The 24,942-nt window shown below is 38.7% G+C and overlaps 2 protein-coding genes across 3 annotated transcripts; one reads left to right on the top strand and one right to left on the bottom strand.

The window, feature by feature from the left end:
* grk5 (G protein-coupled receptor kinase 5) lies at positions 1-13,619 on the top strand. Its single transcript, XM_032570456.1, has 16 exons — positions 1-207; positions 830-919; positions 2,420-2,532; positions 4,847-4,924; positions 5,035-5,132; positions 5,543-5,635; positions 6,802-6,865; positions 7,038-7,178; positions 9,341-9,531; positions 9,609-9,646; positions 10,317-10,406; positions 11,823-12,031; positions 12,170-12,307; positions 12,997-13,134; positions 13,212-13,355; positions 13,429-13,619. The coding sequence occupies exons 1-16, from the start codon at positions 156-158 to the stop codon at positions 13,495-13,497; spliced, it is 1,746 nt and encodes a 581-aa protein (XP_032426347.1). The 5' UTR covers positions 1-155; the 3' UTR covers positions 13,498-13,619.
* A 1,159-nt stretch (positions 13,620-14,778) lies between these two features.
* On the bottom strand, positions 14,779-24,737 carry ash2l (ash2 like, histone lysine methyltransferase complex subunit). 2 transcript variants are annotated; one of them, XM_032570454.1, is made up of 17 exons: positions 24,668-24,737; positions 23,968-24,034; positions 23,410-23,555; positions 23,246-23,334; positions 23,068-23,162; positions 22,383-22,478; positions 22,140-22,235; positions 21,979-22,054; positions 21,170-21,187; positions 17,367-17,466; positions 17,032-17,249; positions 16,784-16,951; positions 15,854-16,047; positions 15,664-15,756; positions 15,492-15,590; positions 15,356-15,415; positions 14,779-15,248 (listed from the first exon to the last, which is right to left on the bottom strand). In XM_032570454.1, the coding sequence occupies exons 1-17, from the start codon at positions 24,724-24,726 to the stop codon at positions 15,141-15,143; spliced, it is 1,782 nt and encodes a 593-aa protein (XP_032426345.1). In that variant the 5' UTR covers positions 24,727-24,737; the 3' UTR covers positions 14,779-15,140. The 2 variants fall into 2 exon arrangements, with proteins under 2 accessions (XP_032426345.1, XP_032426346.1); XM_032570455.1 differs by lacking the exon at positions 21,170-21,187.
* Positions 24,738-24,942: the final 205 nt, after the last annotated feature.

The raw sequence follows: 24,942 nt of genomic DNA, 5'->3' as shown, positions 1-24,942 counted from the left end.
ATTTATTATTGAGTAACAGGTTAGACTGCACGCCTCATTTGTCTCAGCTCAGTTCCAATCGTCAAGGTTTCTGAATCCTCTGCAGCAAAGGTCTGATGTGTCCCATTATTCTGGACAAGTTATCCAAGGACATATTCTAAGTCAAACTTTCCAATATGGACATTGATAACATGGTGCAAAACAGCGCTCTTGTTAGAGCAAGAGAAGGTAAGAAGGATTTAAAGTTTGTCCTACATTTGTATGTCTGAAAAATGGATGTAACAGAAGTGAAAAGAATATATCCTTCTTTATTTAGAACAGATACATGTGCATTTGAATATATGTTTTTTAAAAAAATGCAAGTTCTTTTTAAAGAATTTTTGTCCCTTAATGACACAATCCTTATTGGAAACCAAAAGTAATGTCAGGATGTCCCTGATTCCCTGAGACAACATTTTGGAAAGCTGATGAGAACCACCCCTGCAGTGTGACAGGTTATTTCTTTCCCAGATATCTTCTTTTCAACATCTGTACATAAAAATCCAAAAACGTACAAGACCCACACACTGGCAGCATGGTGACCATCCTGAGTTGATAAACAAATGCGTCTTGAGGAACCAAAATTCCTACTCTGAGTGACAGCCTCAGAGTTTGTAATGTGGTCACACAGGCTCCACTAACCTGTTCCTGAAGCTAATAATAGTTCATTCACTGTAGAGTATGCTATTGTTTAAAACCTGATGGTCTAGGGAGGTGTGTGTGCGTGTGTGTGTGTGTGTGTGTGTATGTGTTTATGACTCGTCAGCAGTAAGTTGTATGTTTCATTTTCTCTTCTGCTGATGGTCTGCAGGTGGAGGAAACAAAGGCAGGAGCTGGAGATGGAAAGAAATGCTGCGCTTTCCCCACATCAGCGAGTGTAGGGAGCTAGCAAAGACCATCGGTGTGTGTAGGGGGGTGTGTGTGTGTGCATACTTGTTTATATGACCTCAGTAGGACTTTTCATGGTACCATCACCCACCTTCTAAGGACCAGTGGTAATATGAGGACAAAAGTCCTGTCCTAAAAGTGTTGAAAAAACCAATAAAGACTTAGAGGTAAAGCTAAGGTTTGAATCAAATTTTGCAAGTGTGTTCATAAGTTTACATACATTAACAGAATTTCAGATTTTTAGCATTTGTTTAGAGTGTTTTTTCAAAGTGGGGGCCAAGGAACCCTGGGGAGCCACCAGGAGGTTCTGGAGAGGTGGGGAGGAGTTATATAGAATGTTAGAAAAAATCTAGAAACATTTTTAAAAAATGAATCTAATAAATTAATAATAATAGCGTTTTAATTAGAATTTTTATCATTAAAAAGTATACGTGTTCTTCAATCATTATTATAAAATATAATTTAAAAACATCTTATTTGCCATGTTGTTCTATCTGATTGGCTGTCAAATTTTTCAAGCAAGAAACAGAAAAGTTTCTATTAAGTAAAAGGCCAGCAGCCCTGATGTGGAGGACACTGCAAAAAACCATAAGAACTTATGATCAACTAAAACCAGAAGAAATGAATCCGAATTTATGCAAAACGAATGTAATATTTAATGAATAGTGAGGAAAAACCATTCTAAAAGTTAATGCTAAAAGTGCAACACCTTTGTTTTTATTTCACTGTTAAAGTAAAACTGTGACAGCATAATATCAAATTGTTCCAAGGGGACTGATTAGCTACTGTACCTATTCTAATTCATATCATCATAAAAAGTAGATTTAATACTATCCTTCCTATTAATGCTAATTTATTGTTAGCAGGTTGCTTTGCAGTCCTGGTGGAGTACACCCCAACTTTTCCTTTAAGTAATTTTTAAACCAACACATTTTTAGAGTGTCTGGTATGTCATGTGAAGACATTTGTGATTTATTTATTTATTTCTGTATCCCGAAAATATTTTACACTTTTTAATTAGCTGCTCATTGACATTCATATCATTTTCCTGTTTCTGATCTTATGGTTCAAAATAGCAAAGACAATTGTTTTATACTGCGACAGACTGGCAACCTGACCAGGGTGTACCCCGCCTCTCACCCGGAACGTTAGCTAGAGATAGGTACCGTCACCCCTCCAGACCCCACTAGGGTTTAGGGTCTTAGAAAATGGATGGATGGATGGATGGAATTGTTTTATAATAAATGGATTTACTTAATCACTAATCTTGACAGAAAGACTGGCTTTTATCATTCTTAACTTTTCTGAGAATTTACATTCTTTAAAAAAATGATCAAACAATTAAAAATTTTGCCATAATATGTAAAGTTATAAGAACTACTGAAGGTGAAGGCTAGCGGTCAAAGTTGGATAAAGTGTCAGAGATATGCACAAACAGGGTTACTAAAATTAATAGTCAATAAGTTGCTGCTAATTTGTTCATCACATCATGTTCTGTTTTTCTCCCTGTCAGAACGAGACTACTATGATTTATGTGTCTATCAGCCTATTGGCAAGAAGCTTTTTCATCTCTACTGTCTGACTCGGCCAGAACTGCACAACTATATGTTGCTCCTGGATGCTTTGGTATGCTAAAAAAGTGCAAACTAATTGTGATCTCATCCTAGAATCAGAAATGTTCCTCTTTCCTCCTCGAACACTGGTAAATACTACTGAATAAGCATGAAATGAGGGAAAGATTCCCATCAAGCACATTACAACACAGAAAAGCCTCAAGATTTATAGGAGGACTTGCAAAGTCCTCCTATAAATCCAACTTTTATATATCAGGATATAATACTAATGATTCAGTCTTCATCAGGTTCTAAAATAATGGTCTAAATTCAATCTAAGGTGTACAAAAACATATGACATATTTCATTACATCATAATCAAAAGATAAACCAAAGTAGAGATCAATCATTACTGCTTACACGATATTTCGTTGAGAAAATTCACTTGATTACTTCATCATAGTCACTGTTACTACTTCTACTGTATGAATACTGATTGTTGGCTTTGTGGTGCTTTGCATCATCCAGGTGTGTGTTAACAAACTGCCAAGTGAGTAAGACATCAGGAATGGCCCTAGAGAATATATACCGTAACCACCCTTCAGTCTGAGAAGGCCACTTTCAAACAATTTCAATTCTGTTGTTTGCAATGAAAACAATCATTAAAAAGGGAAAAAAATATTTCAAATATTTGGCAATCGTCCCAGGAGTGTTCAAATTCACCCCTAATAAACTCTACACAGTGCATAAAGAGCTCTATGCAATGCCAATGAGCTCTACCTTTAACTCTACAGGCCTTCTAAATGTTAATGTTTATAAGAGAATAATTGGAAGAAAGACAAATAAGTAATTCTTGTTTGGAAGAGTTACAGGAAAAAGTGTCTTCCATGTAAAATATTGTACCTTGGTTTAGATTTGCAAAGTTGCACAAGTCTTGTGAGGTTTGATGTGATTAAGCCTTTCAGGTCTGACATCCTTACCAGCAACACTTTGCTTATTTATTAGCTAACCAAAACTTGAAAACGTAGTGATAAGCAGCATTTATCATGCGTCTATCTTCTGCTCAATGTGAGCAATAATGTGAAGATGTTTCAACTAAATCTCATCATCAGTACACATACAGGAAAATGGTAAAAAGTCATACTATCATGCGGGAAAAAATTAGGATTCCACAAAAAATCTTCAGTTCCTTATCATGAAATATTCACATATTCATGTGGAATATTTTCTTATCCCTGGGATGATAAAATAATTTTGTTTAAGAGAAACACCACAAATCAGTCACTCAAATGCTTTTCAGTCAAGATCAAGATCTTGGCCAGTTTGTGGTGGATGTGCTACTATATTTTGGGTTTCTGATTTTTGCATGAACTAGTTCTGTTTCCGCTTAAATTTCTTGTTACAGACAGTCTCATTTTCCAGGATACCCCCTTTGATACACAAAAAAAAATCTTGGTGGGTTCTTTGATGGTGAGCTGGCCAGGTCTGGTCTAAGCATTCCCAAATCCACTTCCAGCTAAATGATTCACAGTTGATATGAGGTCATTTTCTGGAATGACCTCTTTGGCAGTTCTGCCAATGCCAACATTCTGGAAAGGAAAACTGAGGAGGCCACTGATTGAAAGGTTTTACCAAAATATTTTCAGCTGTTCGGCAGTTTGGGGACTCCTTTCCCTTTTGTTAAAACGTTTTCTACCATTCTGTAATTTTCAGTCAAGATCTGTAAGAACTTCAGGCACACTAGTTTAACCTCTGGTATTGCGAGCTATGCTGTTCCCCAGATGAAGATGAAATCTAAATGGCATCATAATTACTTAAAACATTTATTTTATACCAGGCCTTTTATTAAAAAATATTCAGGTCATCTAAGCCATGAACACAGATGCAATCAAACTAATTTGATCAAACAGATGCTGGATATTGAAAAGAGAATTGACAACCAGCTGTATTTTTAGTTCAATAAGTGTTAACCTACACTTTCCAATGAGAATCTAACATCTTAAATTTGTCAAACCACGGAACATTTCTTTTCGTTTTTAATTTAAATTCAAACCATTTTGTTTATCTTCTCTGGATTTGTTTTTAAGCTCAATGCATTACGTTATATTCCCACAGATAAACCACCTTCATCTACAAATCACTCAGTCCTTTTCAATCATGTTAAAGACTTTTCAATGTATGTTGTAGCTGAAATCTTTTTCAATTGTTCAAACTTGACAACTTACCATCAACAGTTGGCATGCTAAATCACATTTCATTTCAGATAAAAAGGTTATGAATAACAAGAAAAAATAAGTTTATTTAATTTTCACATTTCCTGACCAAATTAGGCAAACGTGTGTATTTCTCACCATCCTTTCTCTTTCCTTTCTCTTTGTTTCATTTAGGAAGCCTTTGAAACAAAGACAGATGAGGAAAGGAAAAGCTTTGGGTTTTACATCATCCACACATTTATCAGAAGTCAGGTCTGAAAGCCCCTGTTTATATACATACAAATAAATCAGCTCTGTGTTCACTTATTAAATAGCAGCTGTTTTTCTTTCTTTTTTTTTATAACTTCCTCTGTGTTCCACAGGCCAACCAGTGTGTGCCTTCTTTAGCAAAGCATGAACAAAGCTGCATCAATAGTTTGGAGCTTGATCCCTGTGAAGACGTCTTTCATAAATGCAAAGAGTGAGTTCACGTGTCTGTCTGGTTATACATGATCTTCACATAAGCAATCACACCCTTTATTTTACTCCTCCGTTTATGACATTATAACCACAAACTTCAATATACTTAATCGAGTTATTGGTAGATGATAGGACAGCATGATGTAAAGATACATCTTAAGTTTGATTAGAATATTGTGAAAAAAATAATTTTTTGACACTCATTTGAGAACTTATATTTTAAGCCTTTATTTCTTGTAATTTTGATGATTATCTGTCTCAGAACATTAGAATGTTGCACAAGAACAATAAAATAATAAAATAAAATGTTTGTGTCTGTAATGTGACAAACTCCAAAAAGAAAAAAAATAGAGGGATTTCAATAATTTTGCAAAGCACTGTGTTCAGTATGCATTTGTTTTACCCCTTTAGAATCCTGCATGAATACCTCAGTCAAGAGCCCTTCACACAGTACCAGTTCAGCATGCACTTTGACCGCTTTCTACAGTGGAAGCATCTGGAGAGGTCAGTGCACAAGTTGTGATGCATATCAGTACCTGAAGGAGGACGTGATACTCATAAAAATATTGGTTATTTGTAGGAGTACACCAAGAAATCGACCCAGATTTTCTTAATTTGGGGAGAACGGAGATCAGCATTTAGAAGACACTTACACGTGAAACCGATGTTGAAATCTGTTTCTAGCAGAGCCACTCAGTCTATGGTTACCCTTTAGACACACCACCTAAAGGGTAACCAGACAGTTCTGTCAGTTAGTGGCGGTAACATCTGGAACAGTATTCCAGTCACTATTAGTGAGTGCTCTCACTTAACTCCTTTAAGAGTCAATTAAGGGATTGGCTTAGGTTATTAAATCACCAATGTCTCCTTTACAACCCATTGGATCAAATATTGCTCTGCTTTTAATTGTTTATTAAACATATTGTTTCTTGTAATTTCATTGTATAAATGTAAATTTGGTGTGATTTTAACTTTGTTGATTTTTAGGTTGGTTTTAACAACTGCCAGAGGGACTACCGATGAAAATTAGCTTATGTTGTAGTTCACCCATTTTCCCCTCTGTGCACCTCCATGGTCGGAACCCGACCAAAACCTGTAATCAGTTTCATTTTGTTTATGTGTGACTGTCACCAGTCTTATGTGATATGGTTATGTAAGCAGTAGCAGTGTGCATGTAAGAACCCATAACACTTATTTTATCTAACTTGGGCACATTATACAGTACAATGTTGATTAATGTGCACTATCCTTTGACAATTTGAAATTTGAAACTCCACAAAGGTCTGGAAATCAGCCATTGTCCCCTTTTAGTCTGTCGTGAAAGACGTTTGACTGACAGACCTGACCACCAGGTCATGTCTGCATATGCCCAGTAGTCACCCCGTTGTTGCTGACTTACATTTTTATGGTACTTAGTGACAAAAAAAAAATCAGTATCAGCTAAAATCTGGTAGTGATCACTGATTCTTTCCTAAGGTGAAAAAATTGGTGAGAGAATTCAAAGAATTCTTTCAACAATTCAAGGCACCAACCAATTACAATCAGTGCACCCCAGTTATTTGTTGAGTAGGTAGTTTAATCATTGGCTTAATGCCACAAACTGCTGAAATAAGAAGTGGATAAGAAACAAAATCACAAAGATTTTTTCTCTCTTGTTTTGTCTCTTTAAGGCGGCCAATCACCAAATACAATTTCAGAGAGTACAGGCTACTGGGGAAAGGAGGCTTTGGAGAGGTAAGGCGTGTTAAAGTTGATCCCTACACTACCATACAAGTCTAAAAGGGGAAATTCTGACTTTACATGTCACAATCACTTTTGGACAGATTTGCCTTTCCTGCTACAGTTTCTGAAAATCTGTTTTTCTACCACATAAATCTCTTCATCGCATTTCCATTTCAACCTGCAGGTTTGGGCTTTTCAGGTACGAGCCACAGGAATGATGTATGCCTGCAAGAAGCTAGAAAAAACTCACGTAAAGAAATGGCAAGGAGAACACATGGCACTCAACGAAAAGGAACTACTGGAGGAGGTGGACAGCCGATTTGTGGTGAGATTACAACCATGCTCTAAAGCTGGTTTTTTGTGGACTGCTGTAAACAAAGAGAAATGTTTTGCCTTCATCCCAGAACAAGCATGTACATCATATGTACAGTGCTTTTCATATGAGGCAGTGTGAAGCAAAGAGATCAACAAAAAGAACAGTACTGTCGTTGTAAAGTTAGCATGTTAGCATTCACAGATGCCGAGGAGGTAACCTGATACATCGATCAACACACTCACACAACCGCAGATGTAAACCCAGCAATTCTAATACAATCAAGGATGAAAGAAAGAAACACTAATCACAGCCTTCGTCAATAGCTGTGATTCCATTGACCATGTAATTGCGCAATTTGACATATTGAAAATACATTTCCTTAATACATTTTTTTTGCATCATATATAGGGTGCATATTTTGCATATGCCTGCCCTATATGTGATGCAAAAAAAAATCCACAAACCAGGAAGCAGAAGACGACAGGAAGTGGCTGGAGGATCATTGTGCAACATGTTTTTTAATGACTTATAGCTCAAACGTATTGATCTGTGATTTTAATTGTGTTTCTTATTTGGTGGAAACCTGAAATTGTGTTTTTTGACATTAGTGAAATATTGACAAAGTTTTGCACACATTTGGAGAGGAAACACAACTTGTGAGACATTGTGACACATTACAACCAGACACGCACACACTCAGAACCACGGACAACAATACAGAACAAAGATAAGGATAAAATACATAGACATAAATGCATAAATGTAATTTTAAAAAATTTATCAACAGAGGGGGAAATTACTTTATTCTTGAAACTGAAAAACTGCATGTGAAAACTGAGTAAAAGGCAGAGTCGCTGCTCGAAACTCCATGACAGAGGTTTACGGAACCCCGTGTAGGAAGAAAAACGGCGAGTGACTGAGGGTCACTGCACGTAACGGAAACCCTGTAAATTCTAGACACTAACAGGTACCATAGAATTGCACAAAAATCCGTGAGTCCCTGCTCAAAATTCCTTTAAAGAGGTGTACGGAGCCTTGTGCCAGAAGTCCATTAAAATGCTGTTTACATCGTTTTAAACTGTGTGATTGTGAGTGAGAATAAAAATAGCAACAGGTATTTTGTTCCATATAACACAGTAGGAGTGTAACAGGTAAACCTTCTATGGATGCAAACTCCACTAAAAACCCACCTGTTTAGGATTGTATTTGAAACTTAATCAATTACAAATTTATTGATGGAACTTGACTTAATGTCGTGTTTTGATTGTTAATTCTATGTTGCATTGTGTTTCTGTGTTTGATATGATGTAAAGCACTTTGAAATGCCTTGCTGCTGAAATGTGCTATACAAATAAAATTTGATTGATTGATTGAAAAGGATAAAGTCATGAACATTTAAATTCAAGCAACAAGAAACTATCTTAAGTAGCATAGGGGATGTTTGATGTTCTTTTAATACAGACTTAATGAACTGGTAGAATGCTGCATATTAGTTTAAAACTAAATGACCACTCTTCATTGCTACATGAGGTCTAGAAGCAGGTGACATTAATAGAGCGCAGCTGTGCTCCCAGCCTTATTCTTACAACAAGAATTGTTACCAACTTCCTCACTTTAATTTGGGTTGTAGAATGAAGTAAACATGGTCTGAAAACAGGTGGTGTCTATGTGCTGTAGGCTGACATTTTCATTTTCTTCTAAAAATAATTTTTGTTTTAGGTGTTTATGAATGAAAGTCATCTTTCATTCATTTCTGCATTTCTTTCTGCATTTATCTTAATTTAACAAAGTACAGAACCACAAACATAAACGGGAACTCAGTTTTTTGAGACCCAAAAGTGCTTTAAACTGAACAATTCTGACCCTCTTGACAAAACCTTTGTATATGCCTGGCCTAAAATATGAAAAAGTACATAGAGTTCATACAACTTTAGTGTGCAACTTTAGACATTTCACCTGATGAAAATGTTGAATCATAATTTCCATACCATAATTTCATAAAGAACCATAATTTCTTCATGGATTTTAATTGGGAGTCACAATGAGTCTGGGTAACATATGTTAAAACTTGTACATATAACTGTCTTTACCGTTACAACACATTCTACACTCCTTGCTAACATGTATGCACATTCAACTTCTCTCTCATACATCTCCTGTTTTCTCTGCAGGTCAATCTTGCATATGCTTATGAGACCAAACATAGTCTCTGCATGGTTTTAACCATGATGAGTGGTGGCGACCTGAGGTTTCACATTCACAATATGGGAAAGCCAGGCTTAGCCATGGATAGAGTTTATTTCTATGCGGCAGAAGTCTGCTGTGGTTTAATTCACCTCCACCAGAAGTCGATAGTTTACAGGTGAGTGTGTTTCCACGTGGATCTGAACGCCTCACTGCAGCATGATCTGCTTCATATGCTGTGATTTTATGTTCCAGAGACCTCAAACCTGAAAACATTCTCCTGGATGACAAAGGTATGTCTGGCCACACCAAGTGTGTGTTTGTTTTTCTCATGAGGCGCAGTAATTAGCTTGAAGTCTACTAAAATAACTTTTAACCAGTCACATTCCAGCCAGTACTGTGTTGTTAATTGGCAGCTATTTTTAGCTTTTGCATCAGATTTAAAACAGTAATAGTTCTGTCAGACTTGATGAATTCTTCACATGAAACCTCAAGAACTCAAGAAGGAAACGGTATTGATGGTATTTTGACAAGCCTTCAAAAAAAGTCTAAAGAGGAAGTTAAACGTTGTGGGAAACAGGTGAGGTATCACCTTGTGTGTGTGTGTGTGGGTGCGTGTGTGTGCGGGGGTGGGGGTGTGTGTGTGGGGGTGTGTGTGTGCGTGTGTGTGTGCGTGTGCGGGTGTGTGTGTGTGTGTGCGTGGGTGTGTGTGTGTGTGCGTGGGTGGGTGTGTGTGTGTGTGTGTGTGTCAAGTCTATCGCTTCTGGTTCACATGGGGTCTTTGTCTCACTTCAGTAAAAAACATAGAGCAAGTGAGATGATGGGCAGTTGTAAAATTAGCTCCAAGAACGGGTTCTGCAGGTTCTGAAGAATGAGGAAAGGGAAAGTGCGTCAGTGCAGGAAACCTGAAAAGAGTATTATAAACCTGTTGAGTGGATTTCTCTTTGTTTTTGTGCCAATAAGGACACATCCGCATCTCTGACCTGGGCTTGGCAGTGAAGCTGGAGGACGGGGATCTGGTGCACGGCAGGGTCGGCACTTTATACTACATGGGTGTGTATTAATCCTACTGAACAGAAGTCTCAATTAATTCACTAATATTGGTCTTAAAGTGTGGTGCACATCTGTGTTCAGCCCATTGAGTCATTACTTTGTGGGGACAATTGCTGCAAGTCAATTAACTCTAGCTCTAGTGTCTGTGAATGTCAATTTTCAAGACTGAAAATGACGTATGTCAAAAAAGAATCCAGACTTACAAAACCATGTGAATACACACCAGAAAGCAGTTTGACCATTACAGATCACAGGTTCACCTAATGATTTGTATACAAGGTTCCACCACATGTTCTTCCCTCTACATGCGCACATTCAACCTTGAATAGTCAATGAAAAGTACTTCATGAATAGTGCAGGATGTTATGGCTTGAAATCTGTATCATGATATATTGAGCATTCACCTCGATAACAATAAATGGACAATAACACTAAACACCCCCGACAACTGAAAATTAACCTGTGACAGGCCAGCATAAATACTCCACAACCAGTTGTATTGATGGTTTGATTTCCCTGAACCTGTTTTTCACAATATTTTTTATTTTCACTTTAAGAGACATTAAAACTACAGTGTCTCAAATAAGTAAAGAAAATGTGTACCTTTTAATTCTTAAGAGTTATTGCACAAATAAGTACAACTGAACAAGTTTAGAAGTATAAAATTACATAACTTCTGACATCCTTGGTCTGATGGGAAACCCTCCCACCTACTGTCTGCCCGTGATATTTGCTGCGCTCCTCCTGAGCATCGTGCAAAGACCGCCAGGGAGACATGAGCACAGCCTATCTATACAGTCAAAAAAAAAAAACACCAAATATACCAACATGGGCAAAATGATGTCGGCCACTGCCATAATTTTCAATGACGGTTAATTTTCGGTGTCTCTTTTATGACTACTCATGAGTGCTAAGGTCTATTTAAATGAGCCACTTGATCAATGTTATTTCATGGTCAACAGTGGTAACCACACTGAAAAGAAACACAAATTCACCAAGGTGGAAACTGATGTCAATTCGAGAAAAGAAAAATCATTTTTGGTTGCCCCAGTAGAGGGGTCACATAAACAGAACACACCTGCATTTTAGGAGGTTGCTCCACAGTTGGGCACTGATGGATGTGAGTGGAATAAAAGCTGCCTCCTTTGCTCATTAACTTACCAAGAGGCCAGTTATCACCTATAGGACCTGTTTGCTACCTCTTCCCCACACTGCTGTAGGCCAGGATTAAGGAGTCAAGTAGTGAGCCAGCACATTGTACCACTGAATATGTCAGTCACATAGAGGCATGTACGACTCGCACATTAATAGCCAGGAAATCTTCATGATCCCTGAAAAGGCGTTCCTTCTCTTTATGTTATTCTGTTTAATGCTGTGTAGAAGATATTCTCCTCCATAACTTTTCTCTATTTACAGCTCCTGAAGTGATCAGCAAAGAGAAATACAACATGAGTCCCGACTGGTGGGGCCTCGGCTGCCTGATTTATGAAATGATTGCGGGTAAGTCTCCCTTCAGGGACAAAGGCGAGCGCCCCAAATCCTCGGAAATGGAGAAAAGGATCATATCAAAAACTGTGGAATACAATGAGAAGTTCAGCACCGACGCCGTAGACATCTGCAACGCCGTGAGTTTCACTCCCCAAAGCTCATCTAACGTAGATAATGCAACCTTAGAGATGTAGAGCTTCTCCTGCTGTCTATAGCGCATCACGACGGGCTCAAGACTATTATCCAAACTATAAACGACTTGTCTTTGTTTTTAGTTGCTGAACAGGGATCCAAAACACAGACTGGGCTGCCAAGGCTTGGGAGGGAAAGAAGTGAAGACTCACCCCTTCTTCCGACAGATCAACTTCCGGATGCTGGAAGGGGGACTGGTGGAGCCTTCTTTCAAACCAGACGTAAGCCCAATATTGATTTTCATGACTCTACAGGGGTGTGAAAAAGTGTTCACTCTCTTTCTGATTTCCTTTTTGCATTTTTTCACACTTCAGTGTTTTTTTAAATGGAGGCCCCTAAGGGACATGAGGGGAATTTATTGTCTTGGCATTACCTAACAAAAGGCTTGCATCCCATCGCAATAGTTTTAAGTGTTCACTCACAGAAATGTAGTAGTCAGTTCACGCAGCATCTTGACTACTGAAAGTCTTTCTGCTGCAATATAAGATTTTCTTAAGGTTCTTCCATGTATGTTAATGTCTCGTTTGTGAGATACCGGAAGTTTTACTTTTTTTCTAAAGGTACAAATGTGAAACAAACTTATGTGCAAAATGCAAAAGTAAAGCAGGTCAAACATGGGCTTTCCATTCCTTCTAAGACATAAACAGAAACTTTTATGAGAAGGAAAAAAAGAAAGAAAAAATACATCCAAACTGGACTATTTTTGAGTTATTTTCACACGCTTATGAAGTCATGTTACAGTTTTGATTGCTTCTTTTTCTTGTTGGCAGTCTTAATAGTTAATAAAGGGCTGTTTTTATTTACAGTCCCATGTCAACCTTACACATATATGAACACAGTTAATAGATACATTTTTAATCAAAATCTAACCACTAAATAAATACATGTATGTTGTTATTGTCACCTTTAGCCCAGACTGGTGTACTGCGATGACGTGCAGGATATCGAGGAGTTCTGCGCACTGAGGGGAGTCGTTCTGAACCAGTCGGACGGCGAGTTCTACGCCAAATTCAACACGGGAAGCGTTCCGAGGAGCTGGCAAAATGAAGTGATTATACTCACAGGTTACATTAGCATCTGATCGTGTACAGCTAAAAACCAGCGTTAATCCTTTTTTGCTCCTAGCTCATAGATACGGGATGCTTTGAAGAACTGAACGTTTTTGGTCCAATGGGATCTCGACCTCCAGACCTGGACTGGTCCTTGGCCCCTAGGAGCCCCAAAGCCAAGCAGGGCCTGTTGCGTCGCATGTTCCGCAGACATGAAAGAGTAAGTCCGGTCTTTGAAAGTGTGAACGAGTGTCGCGACGGCAAAGGTTTCATATAATCGTTTCCTCCAACAGCACCACTCAGATCCAGCAGATGATGGTAAACATTGCCAGCCCAATGGAGAGGTCAGCTCAACTCTCTAAGACCAACATGGCCCGAGCCACGTCCTTCCATCTGTAAAGCAGTTTGTGTTTGTACAGCCGCAGCAGTGTAGCACTTCTAAAATACTCATCTTTGAATAAACTGGGGTTTTTTTTTATTCAAACTGCTTTCTTGTTTTACTCAAACTGAAAAAAAGATGCACTTATTTTAACAAATATTCTCATCGCCTGAAGACCAGTTCTTTCATTTTTTTCCTCATCCAAAGGAAACAAGTCAACTATACCGACATAAGATATAGTCTGAAAAATGCTCCTTTTTGTTGTTTTGTTTTGAGAAGTCAAGATGATTTGAGTGTAAAAATGGCTGCTTTTTCAAGATGGAGTTACGAAGTTAAGACACCAGCTAATCAACGTTTGAGTCAGTTTCATCCCCTTTGCTAGACCTTTCAACAGTGTTGCTCAGCATCAACTAAATATCATAGGAAATAATCAGAAAAAAGTAAAAACAGGAGGAAATCAAAGCTAGTGATTTCATCTTTGAAATAACTAATTCATGATGAACCTAAATTTATCAGCTAGATTTGTAAAGACTGCTCAATCTTGCTTAAAGCAATTTAAACCCCAGTTGGTTATTGAGATTTACATTTTCCTTTTCTCATGTTCTCATCGCCATAAATTACTACCATATACTAAGATCGTTCAGTAGGAACGAATTAAAGCAAGCCACGCATTCCAAAGCAAACTTCTCATGATTACAGGAAGTGTTTTTGTTTTCTTAGAAATATTTTTGTTGCCATTTTAGAAAAGCTGAAATTATTTATAGTCTGGCATGCCATTCTTGGCTGCGTAAATAACTATAAATAACTGACTCGTGAGATTGTTTTTAGAAACAGAGGCTAATTATCAGGAGTCACGTGATTTCAGATTTAATGCCAGGCTTCATCAAAAAACTCTGCAACACAAAAGCAGCAACAACTTCTCTTATCTGTTATTTTGAAGAATGGGAATTCAAGAAGGCTGAAACCTTCAGCTGAGCTACTGCTACTTTATTCTTTCACTAAATTGTTATCGCTTTTTATTTAACTTCACTACTCTATATGGGATTTCACAAACTGAACTGGATTTTTCCAGCAGAATTTCAACAAGTCTTCCGATAAGTTGGGGAAAGGTGACATCAATTCTCTGCACTGTTTAGAATGAACAGTTTCAGTAGTCCGACTGTTAGAGACAGTCAACCAAGCCGTTCTGTTCGTGTTGGCCACACTTCTCAGCACCGATCTGCACTGAATTATCCTTCAAATCAAAACAGCTCACACAAATGAACAGATTTTTTTCATTAAACACACATTTATTTTTTAATCCAAAGTATAAAACAGTAAATAACAAAAACACAGAAAACGCTATGGATTAAGGACCAGACTCTCTTCTCAGAAGGACTGTAAAAGGATTGACTGTTGTGTGGAACATATGGCAGATCAGGCTCCATTGTGATGATGTGAGTTCTCTGAACCCAGAGCACCAACGATCAGTTTATTCGGATGGCACATCTGGGAATTATGCCATCAAGTCTTAATAATCACTACTGAGGTTGTAGCTCATGGATCTAAAGAGGGGAACTTTACCTACGCTCTGTTTAGTATTGTTTAGATGTCTGATGGTGGAACGGCTTATGAACTGGTCTACATTTATCCCTCCCATGGCGGGCTGCGGCGTCCGTCCACCTCTGTCTCAACGTGGTACAGCATGTCTGCCAGCGTGTGCTCGATCACTGCACCCCAACCCATGTCACTCATCTGAGAGAGTGAAAGGAAATACATTCCAACATGAGCAATCAGCTGCTGTGGAGTTAGTTAGAACAGATTGGTAAAAAGTAGTAAGTACAGAAGTAAAAAGCTCTCACCGGTTGGTATTTAATGTCCTTAGGTGGGTATTTGAATTGAGGCCCAAAGTTGACAGAAACCTGTGAAGAAGAGAAAGTCAAATTTACTCATCTGGTTGTTTAAAGACAGAAATTTGTGTCCTGATCCTGTACTGACCGTACAGCTCTTGTACAAGGAGATTGCAGGAAAGTAGATGCCTTCAAAGAGGTTCTCAAAGGCAACTCCTTGGTTAACGCCATTTTTATAGAACAACATCTGAAATACAACATTCCAGAGTCAACACCGGCAACTTCTCTAACTTTATTCGCTCAAAGGAGAGTCTCCTCACCCTGCTGGGATTCACCGACTTCAGGCTTTTCTCCGCTTTGTCCACATAGTCCTTCTCCTCAAAGTACAGGTAGCTCTTGAATTTAATAAGCGCCTGGAGAGAGAGTCATGAAATCAACCGCCAATCAAAGCAGCTGATATGAACCAATCGACAACCATTGTGAGTTGAGTTTTATGTATCAGGTGCTTACCTTGTCCTTGTATGTGTCTGGGAGAGCCTTTGCTGTATCCGTTTCATCAGGCAGCTCTATGAAGAAGCCCAGTGTGTCCCCCTGACCGTAGCTTGAGGAGTAATGCTTCCCTATCGACTGGTGAAAGCGAGTCCCCTTCTTACTCCGCCAAGAATAACTGAACTTGTCATAACCCAGAGGAGCCTGAAGGTTGCCTGAAATTTGAGCATGAAAAATGAGTTCATGAGTTCGATCTCTTCTGAATCTCCAGACAAAAGGAACATGCTCCATACTCTACATGGTGAGACTGGCCATTGCCTTTCTATGCAGTTCTGCTTGTTACCAATCTCCCTTCAGTGCTCTATCCAGAAATTCACTCACTGAGTTCAATTTCTCTGATTAGAAAGTCAACGGATCAATCCGCAAACAGAAGGGGGCATTCAGTCTGAGTTGACAACCAGGTATTGAGCAATTAAAGTCAGAGCAAAAGCAGTGCATAAGACATTTTATTGTTGGCAAAGATGCAATGTCCCTACTCCCTATGGAGTTGCTTACAGCAAACGCAATTTACAGTAAGTTTAATTGAGCTGGCACATTACATACATCACGGCCAAACATCAGCGATTGGGTAAACTCAGATTCAATCCACACCTCCAGCAAGCCGTCACGTCTCAAGAGCCAAGGGTTTAGACCAGGGACAGTGTCCTGCAACTTCTAAATGTGTCTTTGCTTCAAGACACCTGAGTAAAATAATCAGGTATTAGCAGAACTTGACTGCAGGTCCGCTGGACCACTAACACATCTAAAAGCTGCAGGATACTGGCCCTTGAGGTCTGGAGTTGAATACCCCTGGTCTAGACCATTTGTATGAAGCAAAGCATACCACAAGAGGCTGGCTTTTACCAGGCTACTACATGGTATAATGTTTACAGTATGTGAGGGAATACTGACCAAGCGGTTGGGACCAGCCCAGTCTAGCTGCCGTCTCTGGGGGCATGTCATCCACTGTCACCTCAAAGTACCAGGCTCCTTTCCTCACGCCGTGTGAAGCCCGGACCATGGAGTAGCCCTTCTCCCCCGTCACCGTCAGCCGGTCGTCTGAGATCTTCAGCTGAGGCGCTGCGACACACCGGGTAAAACGTTGGGTCATGATTCATGAACAGATCTGAGCGTTGGAAAGACTGGTGACATTGTTGTACCTCTGTCATGTAAGGCCAGCAGCACCCTCTCATACAGACAGGCCCGGTACAGATCACCAGGAATGGGTTTTCCAGCCCAGCAGTCCAGCTCCAGTTTCTCGGGGTCCGGAGCATGAGGGTCTGGCTCTGCCAGGATGTAGCGATAGCCATCCTTGTTGAATGGGTGCTCCAGTGGGTAACCATGAGGGGGCAGCCTCTGGGCTGAGAACAACGGGTCACTGCGTAACAAAGGGTCACACGTGAGGAACAAGCCGTGAGGAAGACGCTTTTATCCGGTTCAAAGCTTCATCACGTTCTCACTCAAATTGTCCCGAGTTTGTATTTGCACGTCATACCTCCTGGTTCTCTTTGCCGCTCCTGTGGCCGTTCCCTCCTGCTGCTGCTGCTGTTTACGTTTGGCCCCCCTTCCTTTTCCAGGGCCAGGGGCCAGAGCACCTTTAAAGCCACAAGAAAGTTAAAAAGTGAAATCAAAAAAAGATGCACGCAAAGAAGTGCATGAGCAGTCAGCAGCAAGGGCAGCATACACTCAGTTGACAGGGGACCACAGAACACAAACAGGTTGAAGCAGTGGCTGCTCTATTTAAGCCTCCATTAATTAGTCCCTTCAGGATTTTGCAATTGTTTTTTGGGGGGGTTTTTGCAATCAAAACCATTGATTTTGTGGCACTACTTTAGAAATATTTGCAAGAGATTTCACTATATTGTTTACTCATTAAACCACTTCCAAAATCTACCTAAAAAAGATGAGAAAAAAAAATACACAGACAGACTGGACACAAACATTTTTATTCTTTAAAAAACTTAAATAGCTAGACTTTTCTTATTTGCAGTACCGATCAGACTAAAACTTGACATAAAATAGGCTGAGGCAGCAGGGTTATAGAAGTAAGAAACACTGCCACCTACAGGTGAGAGTTTGTCACTTAAACCAAATGTTATTCATTAATTTTGCAGAAAATTTTGCACTAAACTCAAATGTGTGTGAAAAATGCAGGGAGCTTTTGATTTTTGAATGAATCTCCACAGAAGAAATGGAGGGACTACTTGGAGCCATTTTAGTTCCACATTTATACTGGGAGCTTTTATCCACATCTCCAAGAATTATTTACTATTTATTTATTATCAACTTAATTACCTTTAATAAATAGAATAGCCTTATGATTACGTTTTTGAAGCGTAGACCTATGGACATCCATGTAAAAATAGGACTTTTTTTTTTAATTGTTTGTGCAAGTTAAACTTGATCTCAAATAAAAACCCAAAGCTGATGAAAGATTTTTGTTTTTGATCAAATGCTTTTAAATACAATCTATAAGAACAATAAAAGACATATTGGTAGTGTCAGTCCAATTTTTCTTTTTGAAACTTGTAATTATCCATCAATTTTCTAAATAATATTACTTTCTTACTATTTGTTGCATCGGTGTGAAACAACGTCTACCACTTCAATTGTCGTCATAAAACTAAAATACATAGATTTTGTGTCTTGTTCACATCTGGAATAGAAGAATATTTGCCATTGTTTATCTCATCAGTCATCAGTGATCATTCTTAGCTGATGTCCAAGGACGCCCAGCTCCTCGTTGCTATGTCAGAATACATCAGCTGCAAACGGACCTCAGACCACAGTCTGAGTGTTTCTGGAATAATAATAGTGATCGCTCAACCAGCAGCAGTCTGACCTGCTCTGTGTAGGTCAGACATAACACACAAAGTCGAATCGTCTGAAAAACGGTTTGTAGTGAAACAACACGAGGTGAATACGTCAGACTGCCGGTGAACACATGAGCACAAAGGGAAAGCAGGTTATTTGGCCAACATGGGTGAAAGAACAGGCACAAAACAGCAGGAATTAATGTCACCTAACTTTCTGGGGAGTTTCTGGGGGCCTACTGTTTCAATTTTCAGGATATTTGAAAGTACAGATACAATGACACACTTTTTTCCACTTCCGATACCGATATCTGAGGTTTTGTATCGGCTGATTCCGATCTGATACAGAAGAACAGTGCTGCTTAATTGACCTAAAACAATTTTTTTAACAGACATAAATGTACTGAATTACAAATGTATTTTATAACTCTGCACCAGTACAGCTCACTTAAATATACCCATAGCGTCACAAGCCTGGTCAAACATGGAAAATCATCTTCAATTTGTTCAGTCAGTGTGATTAGGAGTAGAACAATCGATGTGAAGTAAATGAGAAGGAAACTGAAACTGACAGAAACAATGGTTTGACTACCTTGATCAAACCTGCTAAAAATAAACTTTAACAAACCTTTCAAATAGTTCAGAAAGTGCAGTTAGGAATTCTAAATATAATGGAAAATAAATGAAAAAGCTTGACTTGCACAAAGTACAGAATAGAATAAATCTGCCCTTTGGGATTGGGAACATCGTCACCAATACCCGATCTGGAATTTTTTCAATATCTGGATAGATATAGACATCAATATCAGATCGGTGCATCTCTACTCAAAAGTGCTTAAACTAATAAAATATGAGAATCAGCAACAACTATACAAACTAGATAAAATAGATATAAACATAAATGGAACCATAATAAGGATATCATTACTAACCATAACATGTAAAGTCCTCCAACCCAGAGAACTATTTGAGGAACATGACTCATTCAAGGAGGAAAAAGTGAGCTTTTTTTTTTTTACCTCAGTATAAAAAGAGGGAGGAGGATGAGGCTAATTAGCATAAGGGAAGGCCAACAGCAACAAAAAAAATGGCACTCTGCTCTCAGGTAGACTTCACCCTGGAGGCAAACTGTCATTTCACACAGGAAGCTTCTAAAGGAAGTCAGAGCCTGTTAGCAGCAAGCCAGACATGTGGAACCTACGGAGAATTGCAAAAGTAGCCATACCCCTGAAACCTTTTTTGATTTTGTCACATAACCACCAATATGTATTATTTTTATTGGGGTTTTATGTGACAGGCCAACACAAAGAGGTCCATAAATGTTATTGTGGGAAAAAAATACATGATTTTGATTATATATATTTTTTTAACCAATAAAAACATGAAAAATGTGACTGGATGAATTTGTATTCAGAACCATTAAGTCCGAATATGATACTATGGAGAACCACACGTTGATGCATTTCTTTTGAGTCAAGTTTATCACGACCCGTGTTCGACATTTTCACAGCACAACGACCCAATTCCAATCTTCTCACCCCAAAAATACTCGAGCCACTTCCGTATGTGGAACTAAATCTGAAACGCATCAGGTGTTGCGAGATGTGAGACATGGAACATAATTCTGCACCAGCAGACGTAAAAAAATAGCTGGAAAAAAAAAACATAATTATGAAAATGAAGAGCATCACATCACAATCCCATCACTCTTGGCTCAGATACGTATCCAAACAGATTTCTCTATAGAAGTTGCACTCAATTCTCCACAAAACAACACTATTATTAGTTGTACTTTTCTTTTTATTACCGTCCTTCATCTTGTGGTCTTCTTTTGACATTCCTTTTGGCTCTCATTAATGAATAAACTATAAAATCCATCAATAAACTATAATTTCCATTAATACTTCCATAAACAGAAAGTTGCACCTTCTTCCACTTGTTCCCTGTATCCATTACAAGGCTGGTGGAAAAATCACAAACTAAATATCTTATGGTTCGTAAGGGTAAATTCAAAACGTTCATATTTGAATTTGTGAAAAAATAAATAAAATAGAACCATAAATCATGTGTGCTTCCGCATAATTATGCACTAGTTTGTGTTGGTCTGTCACAGAAAATCCCAATAAAACATTGCAATTTGTTGTTGCGACATGAAAAATGTGGTATGAATACTTATGCAAGGCACTGTATGTTCAGTGGTTTGGGGGTTGCTGCACAGAGCCGATGCAAAAAAAAATAAAAAAGCAGACAGGGTGGTTACATCAGCACATGGATGAAGTTGTCCACAAGATGCTTATTAGGAATCATGTTTTGGTTTGAGATAGCAGAGTAAGGGGGTTGGAAGGGTTGTGCTGGAGGAGAGGAGCCGGGGGGGGGGGGGGGGGGGGGGGGACGACTAAAACCTCAGGGCCAACTTCTATCCAGCAGATTACAAGACACACAAACACACTGAGAAGCTCCAGGTGTCAAAATGTAACATATTCACCTGAGAAAGAAGATCCACCTGGAAGAAAATGCACACAAACACTCCGGTCATCATCTCTGGACACTGCCTTCATTCAGGCTTGGCTTTTTTTTTTGTTTGTTTGTTTTTAACAAGTAACCTGATTCATTTTGGTGTTTGTGAACAAAATCAAAACTCCTAAAAGCAATCAATTATTGTCAGTTTTAAGTAAATGCGTAGGTTGTGTGACAATAAAGATGACAAAGAATAGTATTTCTTTTTGCACATGTGATTTTAGCATAAATATAAGACCAGTAGTCAAATACTTCCACATATGCATATTACATATTGTCAGCAAGCAGTTTAGATGATAGCTGGTTATTCTTTAAATTTAATAAGCAATAGCAAATCCTTGTATAGATTTAACAACTCAGTATTTCCTGAGCATAATATAAACTTCTGGGTTGGTTTATTACTTTGCTTCTAACATTCTTGAAAACTACTCATTTCGAAGAAATCGGTAGTTTCTTCAATGAGTGGTTTAGTAGGATGTGCTAGTTTGTTTCTTCTGTTGTATGTGATTGTCAATAAATAGTATCTGCACTCCAATCTAAGAACCAAGATAGTGATTCCATTCAGGTCTGGTATGAATGTCTGTTCTGAAGATCTAAACAGCAACAAGACAGAACAACTCAAAGTGAAACAAAAACAACATTTGCCGCCTTCATTTGCATAAGTTTAACCATCTGTAGGCATGTATGAATACATAAAAACATCTTCAAACACTATGCTTCTTCTAGTAAAGGATAGTTTAAAAAAAAAACAACAGTTTATCTTTGTTTAACTCTTACCATTGAGCCCACCGGCTGCTGGGGTTCCAGTGGTCTGTTTCTGAGCGTCATATGAGGGTCCTATGCTTCCCAGGTCCTACACAGAAAAGAACTCAAACCTTCATAAAACATTCAGATTGAGTTGAAACACGCTGCATGTTTACATCCTTAGCAGTAATTACCTGATCTAAAAGGCCAAACTTGGGGTACTCCTCCTCCGGATCCTTACTGCCGGGGTCAGGGTGTTCTTTCACAAGGAACACATCTCGCTCTTTGCTCTAGAAATTTAACAAAACAAGACAACAATAATGATATGCTTATATGATGAATCCTGGAACTCAGAATGAAAAGAAACCTGCTGTGTATGGGGAGAGGGACGAGTGTATTCAAAGCAACCACTGGTCTCCAGATGCACTCTACGTTACCATTGTCTTCACTATGTTGTTGGGCCAGGTGAGCTTCCCCGGTCTCTGACGGGTCGTCATGCATTCCCAGTGCTTATCAATAAATGGTATGATGTCCTGCAAAGAAATAAATAAATGGAGGAATGTGACTGAAGAAAATAATTCAAGAAACTATTACTGTGATCCATAATTATTCATTTTCAAAAGTAAAGAAGGAAATTGGTTTTTGTGAGATCCAATTTGGATCCAAACGCTCGCGCAGCACGTTTTTATTTTTAGATTGTGAAGAGCAGATTAGTGGGCAATAATTATAAGGAGCTGACTGGGAGTGTCACAGGGGAAGGGAGACAGAAGCTCTAGCAATGCTAGGTCCAACTAGGTGTTTTGCACATGGAGATTAAAGGATTTCTCAAACATGCATAAAATAATCAAAGTCACACTCCAGGTATATTTTTGATGAAGGAATAATATAGCTCAAAAAAGTTGATTTTACACAATATCACCCCTTTATGTTTTAACATGTTAAAATCTGTATGATTAATTAACTAAAATTAACATGTGGACCTAGTTTTAGTGAATCTCTTCATATTTGACATAATAATCAAAATTGTAATTAGAAAAAAACAGTGAGAGTTTGAGTTATACATGTAACTGATGTTGTATGACCAGCCAGGGTCACCAGCACCTTAAAAAGATCGACTCCCACCTTATCTTTGGAGAACATGGTCTTAGGATGCTCATCTTGTGTTCTGGACCTCCATGTGAGATTCGCCAAAGCTGTCAGGCACATTTCCTTCAAGTCTAACAAAACATACAGTGGAATAATTAACAATAGTAAAAGGAACGAAGCTCGATAGTTGGGTGTCAGCACCCAGAATACCTACTGGCTTGTTTCCTGAGGAAGTATGTGTTGCCGCTGTGATGGCAGACATTGCAGTGAAACACGTAGTTGGTCATGAAGGGAAGACATGTTCTGTGGAGGACAGGCAGTTAACGGCTGCATGTGCATCAAACAGAAGCCGACATCTATATTCTGAACAAAGCATACGCAGTTTCGATGCCAAACGTTTCCGCCGTGAACCACTTCATGCACAGAGCGCACTGCAGCTCCACCTCCCCGAGTTGCCGCCCGCTCTCCTCATCCCCGGATCCTGTCAGAGCATCAGCGGCTTCTGAGCCATCGCCAGCAGCTTCCTGATGAAAACACCGCCACACAGTCATAAAAACTAAACATCACCCATAAAGTGCGTGTACTGTTAGGTAGGGAAGCATTCTTTAAATACCACTTCTGACCAAAGCAGGAAGCTGTTAATTTTGCCATTAAGTTCCTTGTTCTAGAACAGCAGGATGGGCAGTAGTGTACTGAAATATTATATAGGTGGTGAAATGCTTTCAAAGGAAGGCACTACCCTCTATCGACAGCTACATTTACATGCTGTTTCTTTTATTACATAAAGACACCAGCAAACTTTACATTTGTGCTTTAAGAGCTCACACTTTCTAACTACACAAGATGCATTAAGATAAACGGCATGTTAAATGAGACTGAAAATAAAAAAAGTAAATGTTAATCTCGAACATATTAATACCAAAATGAAAATATTACCATTCCCTCTTTGCCATTTGATGACTCTGTATCCATACTGGGAGGCTGTTCCCCAAAGGAGGCATCCCTGAAATTCAGAAGAGAGATGAAAACATTTAAACATTTAGTTCTGCATTTTATGCTTCTTCTTTTTTTTATAGCAAAAAACAATATGAGAGTTCACTAAATATTCTGTAGAACCGTCTTGTTTTTCACCCATGACAAAGCAATTCTCACTTTCTAACTGAAGACATTCTGTTCTGCAACCATTTAAGATACTTCCGTTAGTATTCACATGCAAAATGAACCTTATGCAGGCAGACTTCCGGTAGATTAACACTTAGAACTATAAATGTACCAATTTAAAACTTTGGGTGTGTTTAGAGAACGTTGTTAGCTATGATTTGAATAAGTTTGAAGTTCAAGTGAACAAATATAAACTGTCACGCTCTAATTTGCAGAGTTCACATGCTTGGTGCCAAGCGAAACGACATTTAACCGTCAGTAAATAAGGTGTAGATACTTTTAGTGCTTTTAAAAAATTGGCTTTGTTGTTTCATTTTGCTCGTGGCAGCTGGTGTGCACAGCTATCATTTGTTAGCTAGCTGCTCTGATAACGGTCTTCCTCGTGTAAACGCGCCCTATATGTCTGCGAAACTTTAATATGTGAGCCGAATTACTACGATAACTTCTGTAATTTTCGGCAAAGGTGCACACATACCCGACAGCCAAGTCCTTTTCTGCTGCAGCTACGGCACCCGCCTGTAATTCAGACGCCATGTTTAGAAATCAATGAAAACAAAAAAGTATCGCGAGAGTGCGACTTCCTCTTTTTGTTTTTGCTGAAAGCAATAGCGACACAGCAGGTTAAAAAGAGAACTGCAACAACTGAAGTCAACAATGAGATTAAAACTTAAATTTATTTGTTGTAAATCATTATCAAAACCGTGCAGATTTGGAAAGAGAGACTTTTTTCCCCATAGTATCCTAGTTTGA

The sequence above is a fragment of the Xiphophorus hellerii genome, chromosome 8, assembly GCF_003331165.1.
Source record: "Xiphophorus hellerii strain 12219 chromosome 8, Xiphophorus_hellerii-4.1, whole genome shotgun sequence".
Classification (NCBI taxonomy): Eukaryota; Metazoa; Chordata; class Actinopteri; order Cyprinodontiformes; family Poeciliidae; genus Xiphophorus; species Xiphophorus hellerii.
Note: the sequence above shows the minus strand (reverse complement) of the source record. Positions and strands in the feature narration are given on the sequence as shown.